The 20,393-nt window shown below is 37.1% G+C and overlaps 1 protein-coding gene across 3 annotated transcripts in view; it reads left to right on the forward strand.

Moving 5' to 3' along the window:
* The window catches only part of LOC117334222 (multiple C2 and transmembrane domain-containing protein 1-like), a 205,417-nt gene that overhangs the window by 49,983 nt on the left and 135,041 nt on the right, over positions 1-20,393 (forward strand). The window contains exon 1 of one of the 3 annotated variants that reach the window (XM_033893712.1): positions 15,852-15,966. The exons of the other annotated variants lie outside the window; for them this stretch is intronic. Coding sequence (XP_033749603.1) covers positions 15,930-15,966 — 37 coding nt within the window. The 5' untranslated portion in view covers positions 15,852-15,929. Of the gene's footprint in view, positions 1-15,851; positions 15,967-20,393 lie in introns of those variants that run through there. 3 annotated transcript variants of the gene reach the window in all.

Here is a 20,393-nt window from a genome sequence, read left to right on the forward strand (position 1 = left end):
TCTTTTTTAAAGGACTATAGGTATGTCATCCTGAAACCATCTAGATGAACTAAAACTTACACATGGACTTCCAAGATTCAATAATATCTGATTTTTTTTGCACAGGGGTTCTTCAGGGGCAAATTTACCTATTGATTCTAAGCACAGGAGTTCTTCAAGGATAAAAAAGATGTTTATTCAACACAAAGGGTTTCTTCAGGGCCAATTTATGGCATGGGTTAAGTAAGATGTTAACTCTCACACAGGGGTTCTTCTAGGGACAAGTAAGGTATATGGATTCTATACACAGCTGGGTTCTCCAAGGGTCAATTAAGACAGGTTCTATACATAGGTTTTTTTCAAGAGCTGATTTTGTTGTGAATTCTCTTCACAGGTAATTCTTCAATTATTATTAATTAAGATATGGATTCTTACACAGGGGTTTGTTAATTAAGGGTCGAGTAAGATAATGATTCCTTACGCAGAATTTCTTTAAGGACCAATTAAGATGAGGATTATGTATGAATAGGATCTTTCAACGGCTAATTAAAATGTGGATTTTATGTACAGATAGGATCTTTAAGGACCAATTAAGATGTGGATTATGTATGGATAGGATTTTTAAGGGTCAAATAAGATGTGGATTATGTACCGATAGGATCTTTAAGGTTCAATTAAGATGTGGATTCCATGCACAGAAATTGTTCATCTGGGTCCATATTATTTGTAAAATTAAAGTGCTTTTGACTGAGACTGAAAGTTTTTTCTGTTTGTAAATTTCTGACATGTTTATAGGGCTTAATTAACATTTTTGTGAGAAATAATGCATGAACAATACAGAATTTTGCTTATGTTGGCCCAATATCTAAGTATAAGATGTTTCAGTTGAATTGTACCACAACAACAGCCATTTAATTGAATTTAAAAAATCTGTATCTAGGATTGATATTCTGTTTGGTTGCCTTCCTTTCCAATAATTGTGATGCATTACTGTTTGTTTGTCCTGAAGCACAGGCCTTGTGTGTCCTGCAGTATGGGCCCAATATAATCCTAAAATCGTTATTCAACCTGTTTAACTGTCCCTAATGATTAACATAATGATCAGTTTGTGATATATAGAATCGGCAAGTCGGTAATGATGTTTTGCGCTAGTATTGACCCGTCCTGGCTGTTGATAACAGCCACCCCTGGCCCTAATGAGAGATAAATGCAGTGCTTATGCAATTGCAAACAAAACATTGGGAATATAGCAGTTGTATTATTTTTGATACTAATAATGCTTGACAGATGACAGTGCCACTTGTGTTTCCTGAGGCGTACTTAGGTCCCTGATTAAGCTCTAAAATGAGCTGATGAGGCCAAGAGTGTTGGTGTATGGGTTTGTTTACGACAGCATGTAATGACCCGAGGAAAGTCAAAATTGGTAATTCACTCCATTGATGGTCGAACAGATCATTTCATTACTGCAGATCCTGGAGCTGTGATGTTTTTTTATCTTTAGCCTAAGTAATGTTTTAATGATGATTGGTGCAGGACTGGTACATACAGTGTGGTAGTGCTAACTAACAAACATACATACTTTACTTAGAATGATGTGTAGTGTTGGCGAGAGACATGTTCAGATCATGCATCGAGCATGTAATCATTGATGATACAAAATGTGCATGTTTAAGATTTCTTATAAATGGTACCAAAACTGACTTGTAATTATCAAATGCTATTAAAAAACAGGAAATACGTAAATCTTTAATCACTGGATGGTCATGAGATTGCAATATTTTCATCAAGTTTCGGAATTCTACTTTTCTTTCACTGAAATATAATTTGAAAAACAACTCTATAGTTATGAAAGTATTTTGTATTTACACTTTGAAGATAGATGTTTTCATGCCAAATGTTATCTGAGATGATGTGTAAAGCATTGGTGTGATGTAGATTATCGGCATGACGCTATAATAATGTCATCATTGTCGTATGATCTAGAATGTATAATCCTTTGAATACTAGTCTATATTACTCCTGTACGTATTATAGGGAACCAATCATGAACCTTGTAATTTTAAGAAAAATCAACCATAGACTTTGTAATTTTACTGGACCCCAACCATAGACTTTGTAATTTTACTGGACCCCAACCATAGACTTTGTAATTTTACAGGAAACCAACCATATAGACTTTGTAATTTTACTGGACCCCAACCATAGACTTTGTAATTTTACTGGACCCCAACCATTGACTTTGTAATTTTACTGGACCCCAACCATAGACTTTTTAATTTTACAGGAAACCAACCATATACTTTGTAATTTTACTGGACCCCAACCATAGACTTTGTAATTTTACTGGACCCCAACCATAGACTTTGTAATTTTACTGGACCCCAACCATAGACTTTGTAATTTTACTGGACCCCAACCATAGACTTTGTAATTTTACTGGACCCCAACCATAGACTTTGTAATTTTACTGGACCCCAACCATTGACTTTGTAATTTTACTGGACCCCAACCATAGAGATAGTAATTTTACTGGACCCCAACCATAGACTTTGTAATTTTACTGGACCCCAACCATAGACTTTGTAATTTTACAGGAAACCAACCATAGACTTTGTAATTTTACTGGACCCCAACCATAGACTTTGTAATTTTACTGGACCCCAACCATAGAGATAGTAATTTTACTGGACCCCAACCATAGACTTTGTAATTTTACAGGAAACCAACCATAGACTTTGTAATTTTACTGGACCCCAACCGTAGACTTTGTAATTTTACTGGACCCCAACCATAGACTTAGTAATTTTACTGGACCCCAACCATAGACTTTGTAATTTTACAGGAAACCAACCATAGACTTTGTAATTTTAACGGACCCCAACCATAAATTTTGTAATTTTACAGGAAACAACCCATAGACTTTGTAATTTTACTGGACCCCAACCATAGACTTTGTAATTTTACAGGAAACCAACCATAGACTTTGTAATTTTACAGGAAACCAACCATAGACTTTGTAATTTTACTGGACCCCAACCATATAGACTTTGTAATTTTACAGGAAACCAACCATAGACTTTGTAATTTTACAGAAAACCAACCATAGACTTTGTAATTTTACAGAAAACCAACCATAGACTTCGTAATTTTACAGGAAACCAACCATAGACTTTGTAATTTTACTGGACCCCAACCATAGACTTAGTAATTTTACAGGAAACCAACCATAGACTTTGTAATTTCACAGGAAACCAACCATAGACTTTGTAATTTTACTGGACCCCAACCATAGACTTTGTTATTTTACTGGACCCCAACTATAGACTTTGTAATTTTACTGGACCCCAACTATAGACTTTGTAATTTTACAGGAAACTTGAATGATAGACTTTGTAATTTACAGGAAACCAACCTTAGACTTCGTAATTTTACTGGACCCCAACTGTAGACATTGTAATTTTACAGGAAACCAACCATAGACTTTGTAATTTTACAGGAAACCAACCATAGACTTTGTAATTTTACAGGAAACCAACCTTAGACTTCGTAATTTTACTGGACGCCAACTATAGACATTGTAATTTTACAGGAAACTTGAATGATAGACTTTGTAATTTTACAGGACCCCAAACATTAAGGTAGCAGTGTACAGTAAAAATACCCAATTCTAAAAAGTATGGCACATGTTTTAGATATGTAAACATTGCCAGTTAACCCTACATATTACCTCTAATAAAGTAAATATATTTGTAATCTGTACAACATTTGCAATTTTAATACAGCTCTGACGAATAATTAAACTTATATTTTCTGTGATTTTTAGAGCTGTGGATACCATGGTAACAGCTTAAAAAATGCTCAAAAATTGCAAAATATTATGATATTTGACCCAAAATGACACTATTCTCTACACAATTTTTTTTCTGAAATCTATTTGAAATTTAAATATCTCTATCCCAAAGACAGAGTTAATCTTGTTTTGACATACAGTGGAACTTTGTTAACTCAAACTCGACGGGACCACATGAAAACTTCGAGTTATCCGAGTGTTTGAATTAAGCGAGCTGTCATTTTGGTGCAAAGTTTGGTCAATATTTGTCAACATTATTTAATCATTATAACTCCGCTCTGTCACTCATCAGTTTAGTGTAAAGACTGGTCAATACATGTAAATGAATATGTAATGTTTCGTTCTGTCACTCGAAGTTTGGTGTAGTTTTGCCGATATATATACAGTCTCGATAAAGTTTCTTTCGCTTAGCCAGTTCAATAACGATCTGATGTTCATGTCATGTTTGCAAAAGGAATAACGATAAAATGGAATTCAACCGAATAACAATTTATTTATGTTATATCAAATCAACGCTTAAATTTAACAGATTATATGTAAAACGTAACAGAACCATTAGCTTATATTGGACATATAAAATACTGTTTGATAGTCCAACTTACGTTTTACCGACAACCACGCCATTTCCATGTGTATTAGCACAGGAAGTTGGTACTGCGCATGTGCCTATAAAATGTTACTGTTACTGAGTTGGCGTGTTATCTGATTTAATAGACAGCGCTGACCGCTACAGTCGTACTCTGAAGACCTCGGCAGTAATTACGCTATTTTTTCAGCAGTTTAAAGATTTAATAGGCACTGGTGACTGTTTCATTTCTAATTGTAAAGACATCAGCCGAGTAGATCTACCGGTGTGTCAGAGATTACTTCTGCTTCAGCGAGCGGGTAGATGAGTTGTTCAGTGTTGACTATCGTGTGTACTATTATCAGCGACCGCCTTAGGAAATTACCTGATGTAAGTAAAACAGTACTTTTTATCACCAACAGTTATTGTTATAAGATTCCACCAACAATTTCTTTAATGAATTTATGAAACACTTATAATAGCGTATAATAATCAGTAGGTTTGTAGTGCCGATACAAACGGATTTCGATGTTGAAAAAATGGTCGGCGTTTACCACTGATCGTTGTTGGATCACAAACATGATACTTCGAGTTATTTGATTATCCCAAGTTGGATTTTTATTGTTGGGACTAAAATTTCACTTCGTATTATCCGAGTTTTTCGAGTTTTCCGAATTCAAGTTTTCCGAATTTTTTTTACTAGGATAAAGAGAGAATTCGGTTGGGACTGACGAAGTACTTCAAGTTAAGCGGGGTATTCGAGTTTTCCGAGTTCGAGTTAACGAAGTTCCACTGTTTGTTGTAAATTAAGTTTTCCTGCTCTCTTACCTTTTCTGTGGGCTTCCATTTTTCGCTGTAGGCAAAACTAAATTTCCTGTGTAAACACACTTTCGGAAAATCCAGAAATTTAAAATCCGGAACCAATTTATTAATTTTTGTTTTAACAAATGTGAAGCCTGTATGTACTTCTTCATACTGAATATACCAATTATTGTGTACATTTGTTTTTTTCATTTTTAGCTCACCTGCCCGAAGGGCAAGTGAGCTTATGCCATGGTGCGGCGTCCGTCGTCCGTCCGTTTGTCCGTCCGTCCGGTGTCAACTTTTTCATTTAAACAACTTCTTCTCAATAACCAAGAGGCCCAGGAACTTCATATTGGGCCTGTAGCATACTGGGGTGAGGGGCTACAAAGTTTGTTCAAATAATTGACCTTGACCTTCATTCAAGGTCACATGGGTCAAATAGGCTAAAATCTTCAAACGACTTCTTCTCAATAACCAAGAGGCCCAGGGACTTGATATTGAGCCTGTAGCTTGCTGGGGTGAAGGACTACCAAGTTTGTTCAAAAAATGACCTTGACCTTCATTCAAGGTCATATTGGTCAAATAGGCTATAATCTTCAAACGACTTCTTCTCAATAACCAAGAGGCCCAGGGACTTGATATTGAGCCTGTAGCTTGCTGGGGTGAAGGACTACCAAGTTTGTTCAAATAAATTAACTTGACCTTCATTCAAGGTCACATTGGTCAAATAGGCTATAATCTTCAAACGGCTTCTTCTCAATAACCAAGAGGCCCAGGGACTTGATATTGAGCCTGTAGCTTTCTGGGGTGAAGGACTAAATCTTCAAACGACTTCTTCTCAATAACCAAGAGGCCCAGAGACTTGATATTGGGCCTGAAGCATGCTGGGATGAAGGGCTACAAAGTTTGTTCAAATAAATGACCTTGACCTTCATTCAAGGTCACATTGGTCAAATAGGCTATAATCTTCAAACAACTTCTTCTCAATAACCAAGAGGCCCAGGGACTTGATACTGGGCCTGTAGCATGCTGGGGTGAGGGGCTACAAAGTGTGTTCAAATAAATGACCTTGACCTTCATTCAAGGTCACATTGGTCAAATAGGCTATAATCTTCAAACGACTTCTTCTCAATAACCAAGAGGCCCAGGGACTTGATATTTGGCCTGTAGCATGCTTGGGTGAATGGCTACTAAGTTTGTTTAAATAAATGACCTTGACCTTCATTCAAGGTCACATTCGTCAAATAGGCTATAATCTTCAGATGACTTCTTCTCAATAACCAAGAGGCCCAGGGACTTGATATTGGGCCTGAAGCATGCTGGGGTGGGGGCTACAAAGTTTGTTCAAATAAATGACCTTGACCTTCATTCAAGGTCACATTTGTCATATAGGCTATAATCTTCAAACGACTTCTTCTCAATAACCAAGAGGCCCAGGGACTTGATATTGGGCCTGTAGCATGCTGGGGTGAAGGGCTACAAAGTTTGTTCAAATAAATGACCTTGACCTTCATTCAAGGTCACATTTGTCATATAGGCTATAATCTTCAAACGACTTCTTCTCAATAACCAAGAGGCCCAGGGACTTGATATTGGGCCTGTAGCATGCTGGGGTGAAGGGCTACAAAGTTTGTTCAAATAAATGACCTTGACCTTCATTCAAGGTCACATTGGTCAAATACGCTATAATCTTCAAACGACTTCTTCTTAATAACCAAGAGGCCCAGGGTCTTGATATTGGGCCTGAAGGGCTTCAAAGTTTGTTCAAATGAATGACCCTTGACCTACATTTAAGGTCACAGGGGTGAAATCGGCTTAAATCTGTAAACAATAATTTTGCGATAGCCAAGAGCCTCCTAGACCAGATATTAGGCCAATAAAATGCTGGAATGAAAGACAAGAAAATTTATTAATATGAATAAACCTAGCTTACTATGATAATCAGCATAGTATCTGTGGAAATGACCTCAATCAACTTCAAAGTTGCTGTAGAGCCAGGTGAGCGATACAGGCCCATTGGGCCTCTTGTTTATGCATATCATAATACAGGAGTTATTTGCTTACCAAAAAAATCGCCCATGGCCAGGCTGTCCTATTGTAGTGTGCTACCTAAGACTTTGTAATTTTACTGGTCCCCAACCATAGACTTTGTAATTTTACTGGACCCCAACTATAGACATTGTAATTTTACAGGAAACCAACCATAGACATTGTAATTTTACTGGACCCCAACCATAGACTTTGAAATTTGACAGGAAATCAGCCATAGACTTTGTAATTTTACTGGACCCCAACCATAAACTTTGTAATTTTAACAGACCCCAACCATAAATTTTGTAATTTTACAGGAAACCACCCATAGACTTTGTAATTTTACAGGACCCCAACCATAGACTTTGTAATCTTACAGGAAATCAACAATAGACTTTGTAATTTTACAGGTAACCAACTGTTGACTTTGCAGTTTCACAGAAAATCAGCCATAGTCTTTGTAATTTTACTGGACACCAACCATAGATCAAGTTAATCTAGGAGATATCCTAGATGAAATAAAGAGATATCCTAGATGAAATAAAGAGATATCCTAGATGAAATAAACAATAATGTCTGAAAGGCTACGTTTGTTTACAGGAAGCCATGGTATAGGTATGCTATTATGACTTCATCACATCAGCTGTGAAGTCCAAAGATCTGGTTATAGATTTTAGCTCCAATCCTCTGGAGGCTTAAATACAAATAGTACAAATGAAATGACCAAACAAAAGCTCCGTAATGTGGTGCTGTTAGCCAGGCAGACCTGTCTCCAATAAACTAGTCTGGCAGCTGATTTATATATAGTGTGTATATAGGTAAGGTGGTACGGACTACTGTCCTGATTCAGGTGTTCCTGGGTACTCAGTCACAAAGATGGTAGATATAGAACTGTACCTGCAGAGATTATAAAATACCTGGGATATAGTTTCCATAGTGATGATTTCTGACGATTCTGGGAGGATAGCAGGTAAAATTTTGATGGATCTGACCGACACCTGGTAATGTGATGGTGTATTGTAATTGTATGTGTAGTAGATTTATGGTCATCCAGCTACTGTCCAGAATTATATTGATTTATAGAATTAAGACAAACTTTCTTGAGAGTTAATGCAGGAATAGAACTGTACTTAAAAAAGAACCATATATATACTTTCCTACTTTCATATTGGACCTCCAACTTATACTATGAATTATAATCATCAGTATTTTCTGATTTCCTAATGTTAATAGTGAATTGATTAATAAAGGTGAGACAGTTATGAAGTGAATTTTACTGGGGAGATTCAACTGAGAAATCTCAAAATGCTCTTTGAAACACAATGCATAAACATGTATTGATAGAAAATTAACATGATTAGCGATTTTATTGGTTAATTTATCATATGTAAGTTGTAAAATAAGCATTTTATGTCGTAGGACAAACATCATTGACATTTTCAGCTTGTCCTTTCAAAGGTGTTTCATGCAACTCCCAGTACACATGTGTTTGTCACTGAGCTGTAAAACCAATTCCTGATGCTGATGTTTTTGGCAAAACAGTGTTGATCAGAAACATATAAGGGAATGGAGACAGAAAGAGGACAATGCAGGCAAATGATCTAAAAATAGAAAACGTGTTACAGGAGGTGGAAGGAAAGTTAGTCTACCGAAAGTTTTACTCCGTAACTTTACATTTGTTACCTTAATAAGCACCCCTTCTGTAACTATTTTTTTACATGCACGCACTGGGTGCTAATTACAGTACATTATCATTTTAGCAGAAAACTGAATGGTTAATTAGGAATATAACCTTGATAAGAAATCACAACAAAAATTTCAGTCAAAAGGGTGACATTCTTGATTGACTTATTATGTAGCCAATGTTTCCTAATATTGATAGCAGTACAAAATGACTGGGAAACAGAAAATGCCATGTTTTCCATATTGTGAAGTGGAGCTTATATGCATATTGTCTATTATGCACCAGACTGGTTTTGTAATATAACTCGTCAGAGATGAAGTGTACAGAATCTGTGGACCTTCATATTCACGGTTGCATATGGTGGCACAGGGTGTGGCATAATTGTCAGAGTGGCACAGGGTTGCATAGAGAGGCCCTGATATGATATTGACATTGTCAAATTGTGGGCAATGCTGAAATCACCTGGTATTTCATTGATTCTACCCTTCTGGAACTGAAAGGGTTGCTTCCATCCATCCTTCTGCTCTCTATATTTCCTACACTGCTTGTTACTGGAACATGTGTTGACCGAGGTGAGATAGTGAGTCATGTATCAAAACTAAGTCACTCTGACCAACATTTTGTCCTTTGATCTACATACATACACTAAAGTATGAAGTTATACCCAATGAATGTGGAGAGGCAACCAATGTCGGAATCTCCCACAGAATCACTTGGAGAAAATAACCAAAGTAGATCTGTTGTTCTTATTGAAGTACACAAGTATTTAATATTTTTCCTGTACTTTCTTACTACATTTTCCTTTCCTTACACCTTACTTTGCAAGAGAATGCATGTTCTTCACTTTTGACATAAGATGTTGGAGCATTGGCCTTGGCAAGAAAAGCTTTGGGTTCTTCCCCTGGATCGAGAAAAATCAGTGTCTATAACACTAGTACTTAATGACCAGATATGGCATTTCAGTCTGATCGCACTATAAAAGTGTCTGTCAATGACCCCATCATCTATGGATACTTCATATGTGACTGTTATGTCAATGACCCCATCATCTATTGATTTTTATATGACTGAAAGGGGAATGCATATGTAAAACCCTTAAAACATCCAAAGGGAAGAAAGCATGATAGGATCAATACATATAGACACAGTTAGTAACGGTACAGATATTTAAGCTTGGCAGGGGTAAATGGTACATGTATGTATGCAAAGAAAGAATTAAAAAGGTACAGCTAGACAAATCTAGGTATGACTACAGGCAAGGGATTTGTGATTGACCAATATCAGAATGTTAGATTGAATTAACCCACCTACAGCCATTGTTTATCAACTCACTGTGTACAAGCTGTCTCGGTGTATTCACCAGACTTTACATCACAAGGACAAAGAGGACAGCTGAATCATCGTCTGATCTCAAGTTTGTGTAAAGTTGTTAGGATGACTTAACACTGTGCATGTCGGTCCACCATCAGTTAACATGGCCGTCAGAAAACCTCTACAGTCAGAGTGTAAGATAACCTGAAAAGTATCTAGCTAATTGCCATGGTGACTGCAGTGTGGGTAGTTGTATTGAACCTCATTTCCTGTAACCATGACAATTTTTTTGTTGACAATCAATGGTGTCTTTTGAAAGAAATTTCCTTAATCCTTTTTTTTCCATCTCTCTTTCTTTTCCTTTCAGATTTCTTCTCCGCCCAATATGCCTTGGTCTTACTATTAATAGAAGTCCTTGATTATGATCAGATTTCTTCATATGTTAGACCATCGTTGGTCCTGATCATTAAGACTTTGCTATCTATTACACCTGAGCCTTAAGACTTTGTTATCTATCACTCCTGAGCCTTAAGACTTTGCTATCTATTACTCCTGATCATTAAGACTTTGCTATCTATTACTCCTGAGCCTAAGACTTTGCTATCTATTACACCTGAGCCTAAGACTTTGCTATCTATTACACCTGAGCCTTAATACTTTGCTATTTGTTACTCCTGATTGTTAAGACTTTGTTATCTATTACTCCTGATCATTAAGACTTTGCTATCTATTACACCTGAGCCTTAAGACTTTGTTATCTATAACTCCTGATTGTTAAGACTTTGTTATCTATAACTCCTGATTGTTAAGACTTTGTTATCTGTTACTCCTGATCATTAAGACTTTGTTATCTATAACTCATGATCATTAAGACTTTGTTATCTGTTACTCCTGATTGTTAAGACTTTGCTATCTATTACACCTGAGCCTTAAGACTTTGTTATCTGTTACTCCTGATTGTTAAGACTTTGTTATCTGTTACTCCTGATTGTTAAGACTTTGTTATCTGTTACTCCTGATCATTAAGACTTTGTTATCTATAACTCCTGATCATTAAGACTTTGTTATCTGTTACTCCTGATTGTTAAGACTTTGCTATCTATTACACCTGAGCCTTAAGACTTTGCTATCTATTACACCTGAGCCTTAAGACTTTGTTATCTATAACTCCTGATTGTTAAGACTTTGTTATCTATAACTCCTGATTGTTAAGACTTTGTTATCTATTACTCCTGATCATTAAGACTTTGCTATCTATTACACCTGAGCCTTAAGACTTTGTTATCTATAACTCCTGATTGTTAAGACTTTGCTATCTATTACTCCTGATTGTTAAGACTTTGTTATCTATAACTCCTGATTGTTAAGACTTTGTTATCTATAACTCCTGATTGTTAAGACTTTGTTATCTATAACTCCTGATTGTTAAGACTTTGTTATCTATAACTCCTGATTGTTAAGACTTTGTTATCTATAACTCCTGATTGTTAAGACTTTGTTATCTATAACTCCTGATTGTTAAGACTTTGTTATCTATTACTCCTGATCATTAAGACTTTGTTATCTATAACTCCTGTTTGTTAAGACTTTGTTATCTATAACTCCTGTTTGTTAAGACTTTGTTATCTATTACACCTGATTGTTAAGACTTTGTTATCTATCACTCCTGAGCCTAAGACTTTGTTATCTATTACTCCTGAGCCTAAGACTTTGTTATCTGTTACTCCTGATCATTAAGACTTTGTTATCTATAACTCCTGATTGTTAAGACTTTGTTATCTATAACTCCTGATTGTTAAGACTTTGCTATCTATTACCCCTGAGCCTAAGACTTTGTAATCTATTACTCCTGAGCCTTAAGACTTTATTATCTATTACTCCTGAGCATTAAGGCTTTATTATATATTACTCCTGAGCCTTAAGACTTTGTTATCTATTACTCCTGAGCCTTAAGACTTTGTAATATATTAATCCTGAGCCTTAAAACTTTGCTATCTATTACTCTGATCCTGAGCCTTAAGACTTTGTTATCTGTTATTCCTGAGCCTTAAGACTTTGCTATTTGTTACTCCTGAACCTTAAGACTTTGTAATCTATTACTCCTGAGCCTTAAGACTTTATTATCTATTACACCTGAGCCTTAAGACTTTATAATCTGTTACTCCTGAGCCTTAAGACTTTATTATCTATTACACCTGAGCCTTAAGACTTTATAATCTGTTACTCCTGAGCCTTAAGACTTTATTATCTATTACTCCTGAGCCTAAGACTTTGTTATCTGTTACTCCTGAGCCTTAAGACTTTGCTATTTGTTACCCCTGAGCCTAAGACTTTGTAATCTATTACTCCTGAGCCTTAAAACTTTATTATCTATTACTCCTGAGCCTTAAGACTATCTATCTATTGCTTCTTAGCATATATTTTTAGGTATGTATTGTATATTCAGTCGCATTATTCAGTAAAAATGATTTGAATGTTTTAGAATTCAATTGTTATCCCTATTTTCAGAGAGTTCTTGATGAATCTAATTTTCAGATTAATAATGTAGGCTCCTCTTGTAAGAAGCAAATAGAAAAATAGAGAAAAGATCAGTGTTACAGAAATCCAATTAAGGTCATTTGATCATCTGGGATCCGTTGTCTATACCTCTTCTTGGATAAATTATCCAAGTAACCATTGAATGATCTCATGGCTTAAGCTTGTTCTTGAAAATGTGGGCCACTTTTCTGCCTTAATACTTTGATAACCTATGTATAAATTGTACCAAATTCAGGCTTTGATCAGGTAATAAGCTCCTATATTTTGGACCTAATTTTTTTAAGCACTTGCCTCCCAGGTCTTATTGCTGGACAAAAATGGTATTTATTTTGTGTTTTAATCCCTTTTAGTTTTGTTACTCATTGCTGAAATTGGCTAAATTCTTCGTCAATAAAGTGACATTCTATCTAACCATTATAAAAAATGTCTTTCTTTAACAAGTAATTTGTGTTAAGAGCTACTATATACTGAATATGGAGTTATTATCCAGTTATAGCATTCACAAAAATACCTGTTTGTGATTCCAAAGATATTTAACTTTATTTAATTGGTATTCAAAACCCATCTCTTTGGTGCTGTCTGTTCCTGTATTTGGTGTGATGTCAACATAAAGGCCAGTATTAAAGCGAAGCCTGAGTGTGTGCCGTCTTTTCTCTTCAGAGTCTATGTTTTACATGCACCACAGTGTAGTAATCAAAGGAACATGTTTCTGGTATGGAACACAGTAATCAATAATGTTAATATTTCTGTTTGTTTCCCGATTTAGAATTGGTTAATAATTGTAATATCTTTGTAATGATATACCACTGTCTGTACGACCTTGTACAGGCATACCAATGTCTCTATGTAGAGTTTTAATTCACTTTGATTGAGGAGCATCAGCAATTCTACTAATTCACATTGGAATGGAAATATTCATGTCTTAGAGACATATTTTTTTTTAGTAATTATTATTATTATTATTTAAAAAGTTTTTACTAAATAATGATATACAATTGTTTTAGATTTCTATAGAGTAATATCCACATTATCATTGCATCTCTTCCTTTCCACTATAAGATGAGAAAAATAACTGAAAAACTAACAGAAATGTATAACACATTCTTTAATAACACTGGAATAATGTCCCTAACTCACCAGTAACAACTGTAACAAATGATTAATTTTCATATCACCTTATTTGGTAATGGCAATTACATGATTGTGGAGTCTAAGGGTTTTTTGTCAGGAATTGTTGACGGGGTCCACACGTGGCCAGACATAAAGGTCTACAACACATATCCCACTTTGATTGAGGAGCTTCAGCATCAATCCTAGAACTGTTACAGCAGTCTTGATCCTGTCAGTGGGTGGCAGCAATGTCTATGCAAAATGTCAAACATTTTTCTGTGGTTTGTAGCTCTATATATAGGGGAAATATGTAGGATATTTTACTGTGTTTTTATGTTGTTGTTAAATTAGTAGTTTTCTCTGACAATATCAGCCAAACATACACATTTTCATTTTCTGGTACTTTTCAGCATCAGCAAATTAAATTGAACTGGAATTTATTGCAACACAAAATTGCGAAATGTTGATACTAGAATTGAATATAATAGCATTTTCGTAACATAACATATAGAATTACCTTGTTAAGTTGAATAACACACAACGCAACTATACAAATCTATATGAGCCAACGACACAAGCAAAACAAAACACACAAAATAAAAATTTAAAACCAATATTTGGAATTTTGTAGTTGTACACATTCTATATAGCATGCTCATTCATCATCTTTGATATCGCTTCACATTGGCATCCAGATTTCAATCGAGGCAACGCGTGAATATGAAGCCAGTTAATTTAACCTTACAATTCAGCTTTGACATTCATAGTAAAACCAAAGTGTATATCAAGCCATCACAAAATCCCTTGCATTCCCTAAAGATATTAATGAATCTAACATTGATTAACAGCAGATATAATGGAAGTGGGTTGAATATAGGTTTACATGTTGCTGTGGTGATCACCAATCAACGACCTCAGATGATTTATAGCTAGATCTGGATATATACTCAGACATCTGATCTGGCATTTAATCCACGGTTTATGACCATTAGCAGTGTTTGTTGACCAAGTTTTGAGGAGAACACAATGGTCAAGAGAAAAGGAGGATCCTGTGTTCTCAGACTTTACAACAACAAGCCTCCTCTGTGGAGGTTAGTGTCGGAGGTCAGGAGAAAACTGGCCGCCTGTGGCAACCTTAATGGACTTGAGGATGGGGAAGCCCTGGGGACAATTTAGCCAAAACGATGTCCATCTTGGTACAAGACTCTCTTGCTATCCCCAGTCAGGTCTAGGAGTCAGTCATAATAACCAATACCCCTCATTGTCAGCTGGTTTCCATTTTCCAAGTTGTGAACTTTTTGTACAAAGATCAGCCAAATTAATGTCCGATTATGTGTGCTGTCAGATGGTGTATAAGCTGTTCATAAAGCTTTGTTGGGCGAGTGACCAGCCGGTGTCTAGGTTGGTGCTTGGTTAGTGTTTAGTTCAGGATAGGTTTTCATCAAGCTGCACTTCTCATGCCTAGGCACACAACTAAAGGCCAACAAATGGAAATTCAATATGGAAATGAAGTAAGAATCAAGTGTTACAACCTTTTCCTCTGCTAAAGAATTGGTGGTCTACAGTTTGACAGACAGCTGGCCATTGTACCTCTATACTTTGAGATTTTCTGACTGCATGCTGTAACAAATCAGGATTACTTCAGCGTGTTCCCAGGGAGACATGTCAGACACCAGAGGGAGCAGCTAGATACGTGTGTTGTTGATCAGTGTCTAATCACTAATACCCAATCACCTATACATGTTGGGGAGGTTATATCAACACCCTAACTGACTACACGGATACCTTCTGTACATCCCCTACACCACTGGTACACACACGGCTCTGTTCATCAATCAGGTGAAAGAAGCTAATGATTTATCTTTCCAATAGTTTGACATGGGAGAAGCGTTGGTGCCGAGATGTGATGTTAAGTCGGGTGGAGGTTAGACGTGTATAGTGGACCTCCATGTCTGGTTTTTGTTTACAACGGTCACCATGGTATTATGTGTGTGTGTACTGGTGTTGAACATGTGTGGAGTAATGGCAGCCCTTCCCTATCCTGACTGATACTGAGGATGAAGAAAAGCCTCTGCTATGGATGTTTTAACTCTGGTAACTTATATATACATCTCAAAATCAGTTCTCATGTCAGATCAGACTAAATGATAATATAAATGTCATAGATTCTAGCTGTCATGTACCTATGCTGTAAAGTTCAGTGATGAATATCTTCTCAGTCATTAGCTAGCTGTTGATGTCAGGGGTCAAGGTCAAAATTTTGTTTCTTTTTCCATATGCTTAGTGAGTGAATGACATCACTTTGATATTCGATCAAGATATTGTAACTTTGTCTCTTTGTAATGGGGTGGAGGTAGGCAGGATTATATCAGTTTTTATAACTTTTAATTTCAATCACAAACCATTGAATATCTTTGATCAGTTAAAACATATAAAATTTGGCTTTTCATCTGTTTTTGATACAAGATCTGTGACCTGTTTAAACATTCAATACTCAATGAAAATATTTTTCTTTGTGTAACGACCAATATGAAGGCATTTAAGTCCTGTGTGGAGTACATAATGTCAGTGTCCTGTGTGGAGTACATAATGTCAGTGTCCTGTGTGGAGTACATAATGTCAGTGTCCTGTGTGGAGTACATAATATCAGTGTCCTGTGTGAAGTACATAATGTCCGTGTCCTGTGTGAAGTACATAATGTCAGTGTTCTGTGTGGAGTATATAATGTCAGTGTCCTGTGTGGAGTACATAATGTAAGTGTCCTGTGTGAAGTACATAATGTCAGTGTCCTGTGTGGAGTACATAATGTAAGTGTCCTGTGTGGAGTACATAATGTCAGTGTCCTGTGTGGAGTACATAATGTAAGTGTCCTGTGTGGAGTACATAATGTCAGTGTCCTGTGTGGAGTACATAATGTTAGTGTCCTGTGTGGAGTACATAATGTCAGTGTCCTGTGTGGAGTACATAATGTTAGTGTCCTGTGTGGAGTACATAATGTTAGTGTCCTGTGTGGAGTACATAATATCAGTGTCCTGTGTGAAGTACATAATGTCAGTGTCCTGTGTGGAGTACATAATGTCAGTGTCCTGTGTGGAGTACATAAAGTCAGTGTCCTGTGTGGAGTACATAATGTCCTTGTCATGTGTGGAGTACATAATATCAGTGTCCTGTGTGAAGTACATAATGTCAGTGTCCTGTGTGGAGTACATAATGTCCGTGTCATGTGTGGAGTACATAATGTCAGTGTCCTGTACATGTGTTGAATACATAATGTAAGTGTCCTGTGTGGAGTACATAATGTCAGTGTCCTGTGTGGAGTACATAATGTTAGTGTCCTGTGTGGAGTATATAATGTCCGTGTCCTGTGTGGAGTACATAATGTCAGTGTCCTGTGTGGAGTACATAATGTTAGTGTCCTGTGTGGAGTACATAATGTCAGTGTCCTGTGTGGAGTACATAATGTTAGTGTCCTGTGTGGAGTACATAATGTCCGTGTCCTGTGTGGAGTACATAATGTCAGTGTCCTGTGTGGAGTACATAATGTCAGTGTCCTGTGTGGAGTACATAATGTTAGTGTCCTGTGTGGAGTACATAATGTCAGTGTCCTGTGTGGAGTACATAATGTTAGTGTCCTGTGTGGAGTACATAATGTCAGTGTCCTGTGTGGAGTACATAATGTCAGTGTCCTGTGTGGAGTACATAATGTCAGTGTCCTGTGTGGAGTACATAATGTCCTTGTCATGTGTGGAGTACATAATGTCAGTGTTCTGTGTGGAGTACATAATGTCAGTGTCCTGTGTGGAGTACATAATGTCCTTGTCATGTGTGGAGTACATAATGTCAGTGTCCTGTGTGGAGTATGTAATATCAGTGTCCTGTGTGGAGTACATAATGTCAGTGTCCTGTGTGGAGTACATAATGTCAGTGTTCTGTGTGGAGTACATAATGTTAGTGTCCTGTGTGGAGTACATAATGTAAGTGTCCTGTGTGGAGTACATAATGTCAGTGTCCTGTGTGGAGTACATAATGTTAGTGTCCTGTGTGGAGTACATAATGTCAGTGTCCTGTGTGGAGTACATAATGTCAGTGTCCTGTGTGGAGTACATAATGTCAGTGTCCTGTGTGGAGTATATAATGTCAGTGTCCTGTGTGGAGTACATAATGTTAGTGTCCTGTGTGGAGTACATAATGTCAGTGTTCTGTGTGGAGTACATAATGTCAGTGTTCTGTGTGGAGTACATAATGTCAGTGTTCTGTGTGGAGTACATAATGTTAGTGTCCTGTGTGGAGTACATAATGTCCTTGTCATGTGTGGAGTACATAATGTCAGTGTCCTGTGTGGAGTACATAATGTCAGTGTTCTGTGTGGAGTACATAATGTCAGTGTCCTGTGTGGAGTACATAATGTCAGTGTCCTGTGTGAAGTACATAATATCAGTGTCCTGTGTGGAGTACATAATGTCAGTGTCCTGTGTGGAGTACATAATGTCAGTGTCCTGTGTGGAGTACATAATGTCAGTGTCCTGTGTGGAGTACATAATGTCAGTGTCCTGTACATGTGTGGAGTACATAATGTCAGTGTTCTGTGTGGAGTACATAATGTCCTTGTCATGTGTGGAGTATATAATGTCAGTGTCCTGTGTGGAGTACATAATGTCAGTGTCCTGTGTGGAGTACATAATGTCAGTGTCCTGTGTGGAGTACATAATGTCAGTGTCCTGTGTGGAGTATATAATGTCAGTGTCCTGTGTGGAGTACATAATATCAGTGTCCTGTGTGGAGTATATAATGTCAGTGTCCTGTGTGGAGTATATAATGTCAGTGTCCTGTGTGGAGTACATAATGTCAGTGTCCTGTACATGTGTTGAATACATAATGTCAGTGTCCTGTGTGGAGTATATAATGTCAGTGTCCTGTGTGGAGTACATAATATCAGTGTCCTGTGTGGAGTACATAATGTCAGTGTCCTGTGTGGAGTACATAATGTCAGTGTCCTGTGTGGAGTATATAATGTCAGTGTCCTGTGTGGAGTACATAATGTCAGTGTCCTGTGTGGAGTATATAATGTCAGTGTCCTGTGTGGAGTACATAATGTCAAGTGTTCTGTGTGAAGTACATAATGTCAGTGTCCTGTGTATGTGGAGTACATAATGTAAATATTCTGTGTGTAGTAAATAATGTCAGTGTCCTGTGTTGAATAAATTATGTCAGTGTTCTGTGTGAAGTACATAATATCAGTGTTCTGTGTGGAGTACATGATGTCAGTGTCCTGTGTGGAGTACATAATGTCAGTGTTCTGTGTGGAGTACATAATGTCAGTGTCCTGTGTGGAGTATATAATGTCAGTGTCCTGTGTGGAGTACATAATGTCAGTGTTCTGTGTGGAGTACATAATGTCAGTGTCCTGTGTGGAGTACATAATGTAAGTGTCCTGTGTGAAGTACATAATGTCAGTGTCCTGTGTGGAGTACATAATGTCAGTGTCCTGTGTGGAGTACATAATGTAAGTGTCCTGTGTGAAGTACATAATGTCAGTGTCCTGTGTGGAGTACATAATGTCAGTGTCCTGTGTGGAGTACATAATGTCAGTGTCCTGTGTGGAGTACATAATGTCAGTGTTCTGTGTGGAGTACATAATGTCAGTGTCCTGTGTGGAGTACATAATGTAAGTGTCCTGTGTGAAGTACATAATGTCAGTGTCCTGTGTGGAGTACATAATGTCAGTGTCCTGTGTGGAGTACATAATGTAAGTGTCCTGTGTGAAGTACATAATGTCAGTGTCCTGTGTGGAGTACATAATGTCAGTGTCCTGTGTGGAGTACATAATGTAAGTGTCCTGTGTGAAGTACATTATGTCAGTGTCCTGTGTTGAGTACATAATGTCAGTGTCCTGTGTGGAGTACATAATGTCAAGTGTTCTGTGTGGAGTACATAATGTTAGTGTCCTGTGTGGAGTACATAATGTAAGTGTCCTGTGTGGAGTACATAATGTCCGTGTCCTGTGTGGAGTACATAATGTCAGTGTCCTGTGTGGAGTACATAATATCAGTGTCCTGTGTGGAGTACATAATGTCAGTGTCCTGTGTGGAGTACATAATGTTCTTGTCATGTGTGGAGTACATAATATCAGTGTCCTGTGTGAAGTACATAATGTCAGTGTCCTGTGTGGAGTACATAATGTCAGTGTCCTGTGTGGAGTATATAATGTCAGTGTCCTGTGTGAAGTACATAATGTCAGTGTCCTGTGTGGAGTACATAATGTCAGTGTCCTGTGTGGAGTACATAATGTTAGTGTCCTGTGTGGAGTACATAATGTCAGTGTTCTGTGTGGAGTACATAATGTCCTTGTCATGTGTGGAGTACATAATGTCAGTGTCCTGTGTGGAGTATATAATATCAGTGTCCTGTGTGGAGTATGTAATGTCAATGTCCTGTGTGGAGTACATAATGTTAGTGTCCTGTGTGGAGTACATAATGTCAGTGTCCTGTGTGGAGTATATAATGTCAGTGTCCTGTGTGGA

The sequence above is a fragment of the Pecten maximus genome, chromosome 9 (assembly GCF_902652985.1).
Source record: "Pecten maximus chromosome 9, xPecMax1.1, whole genome shotgun sequence".
Lineage (NCBI taxonomy): Eukaryota > Metazoa > Mollusca > Bivalvia > Pectinida > Pectinidae > Pecten > Pecten maximus.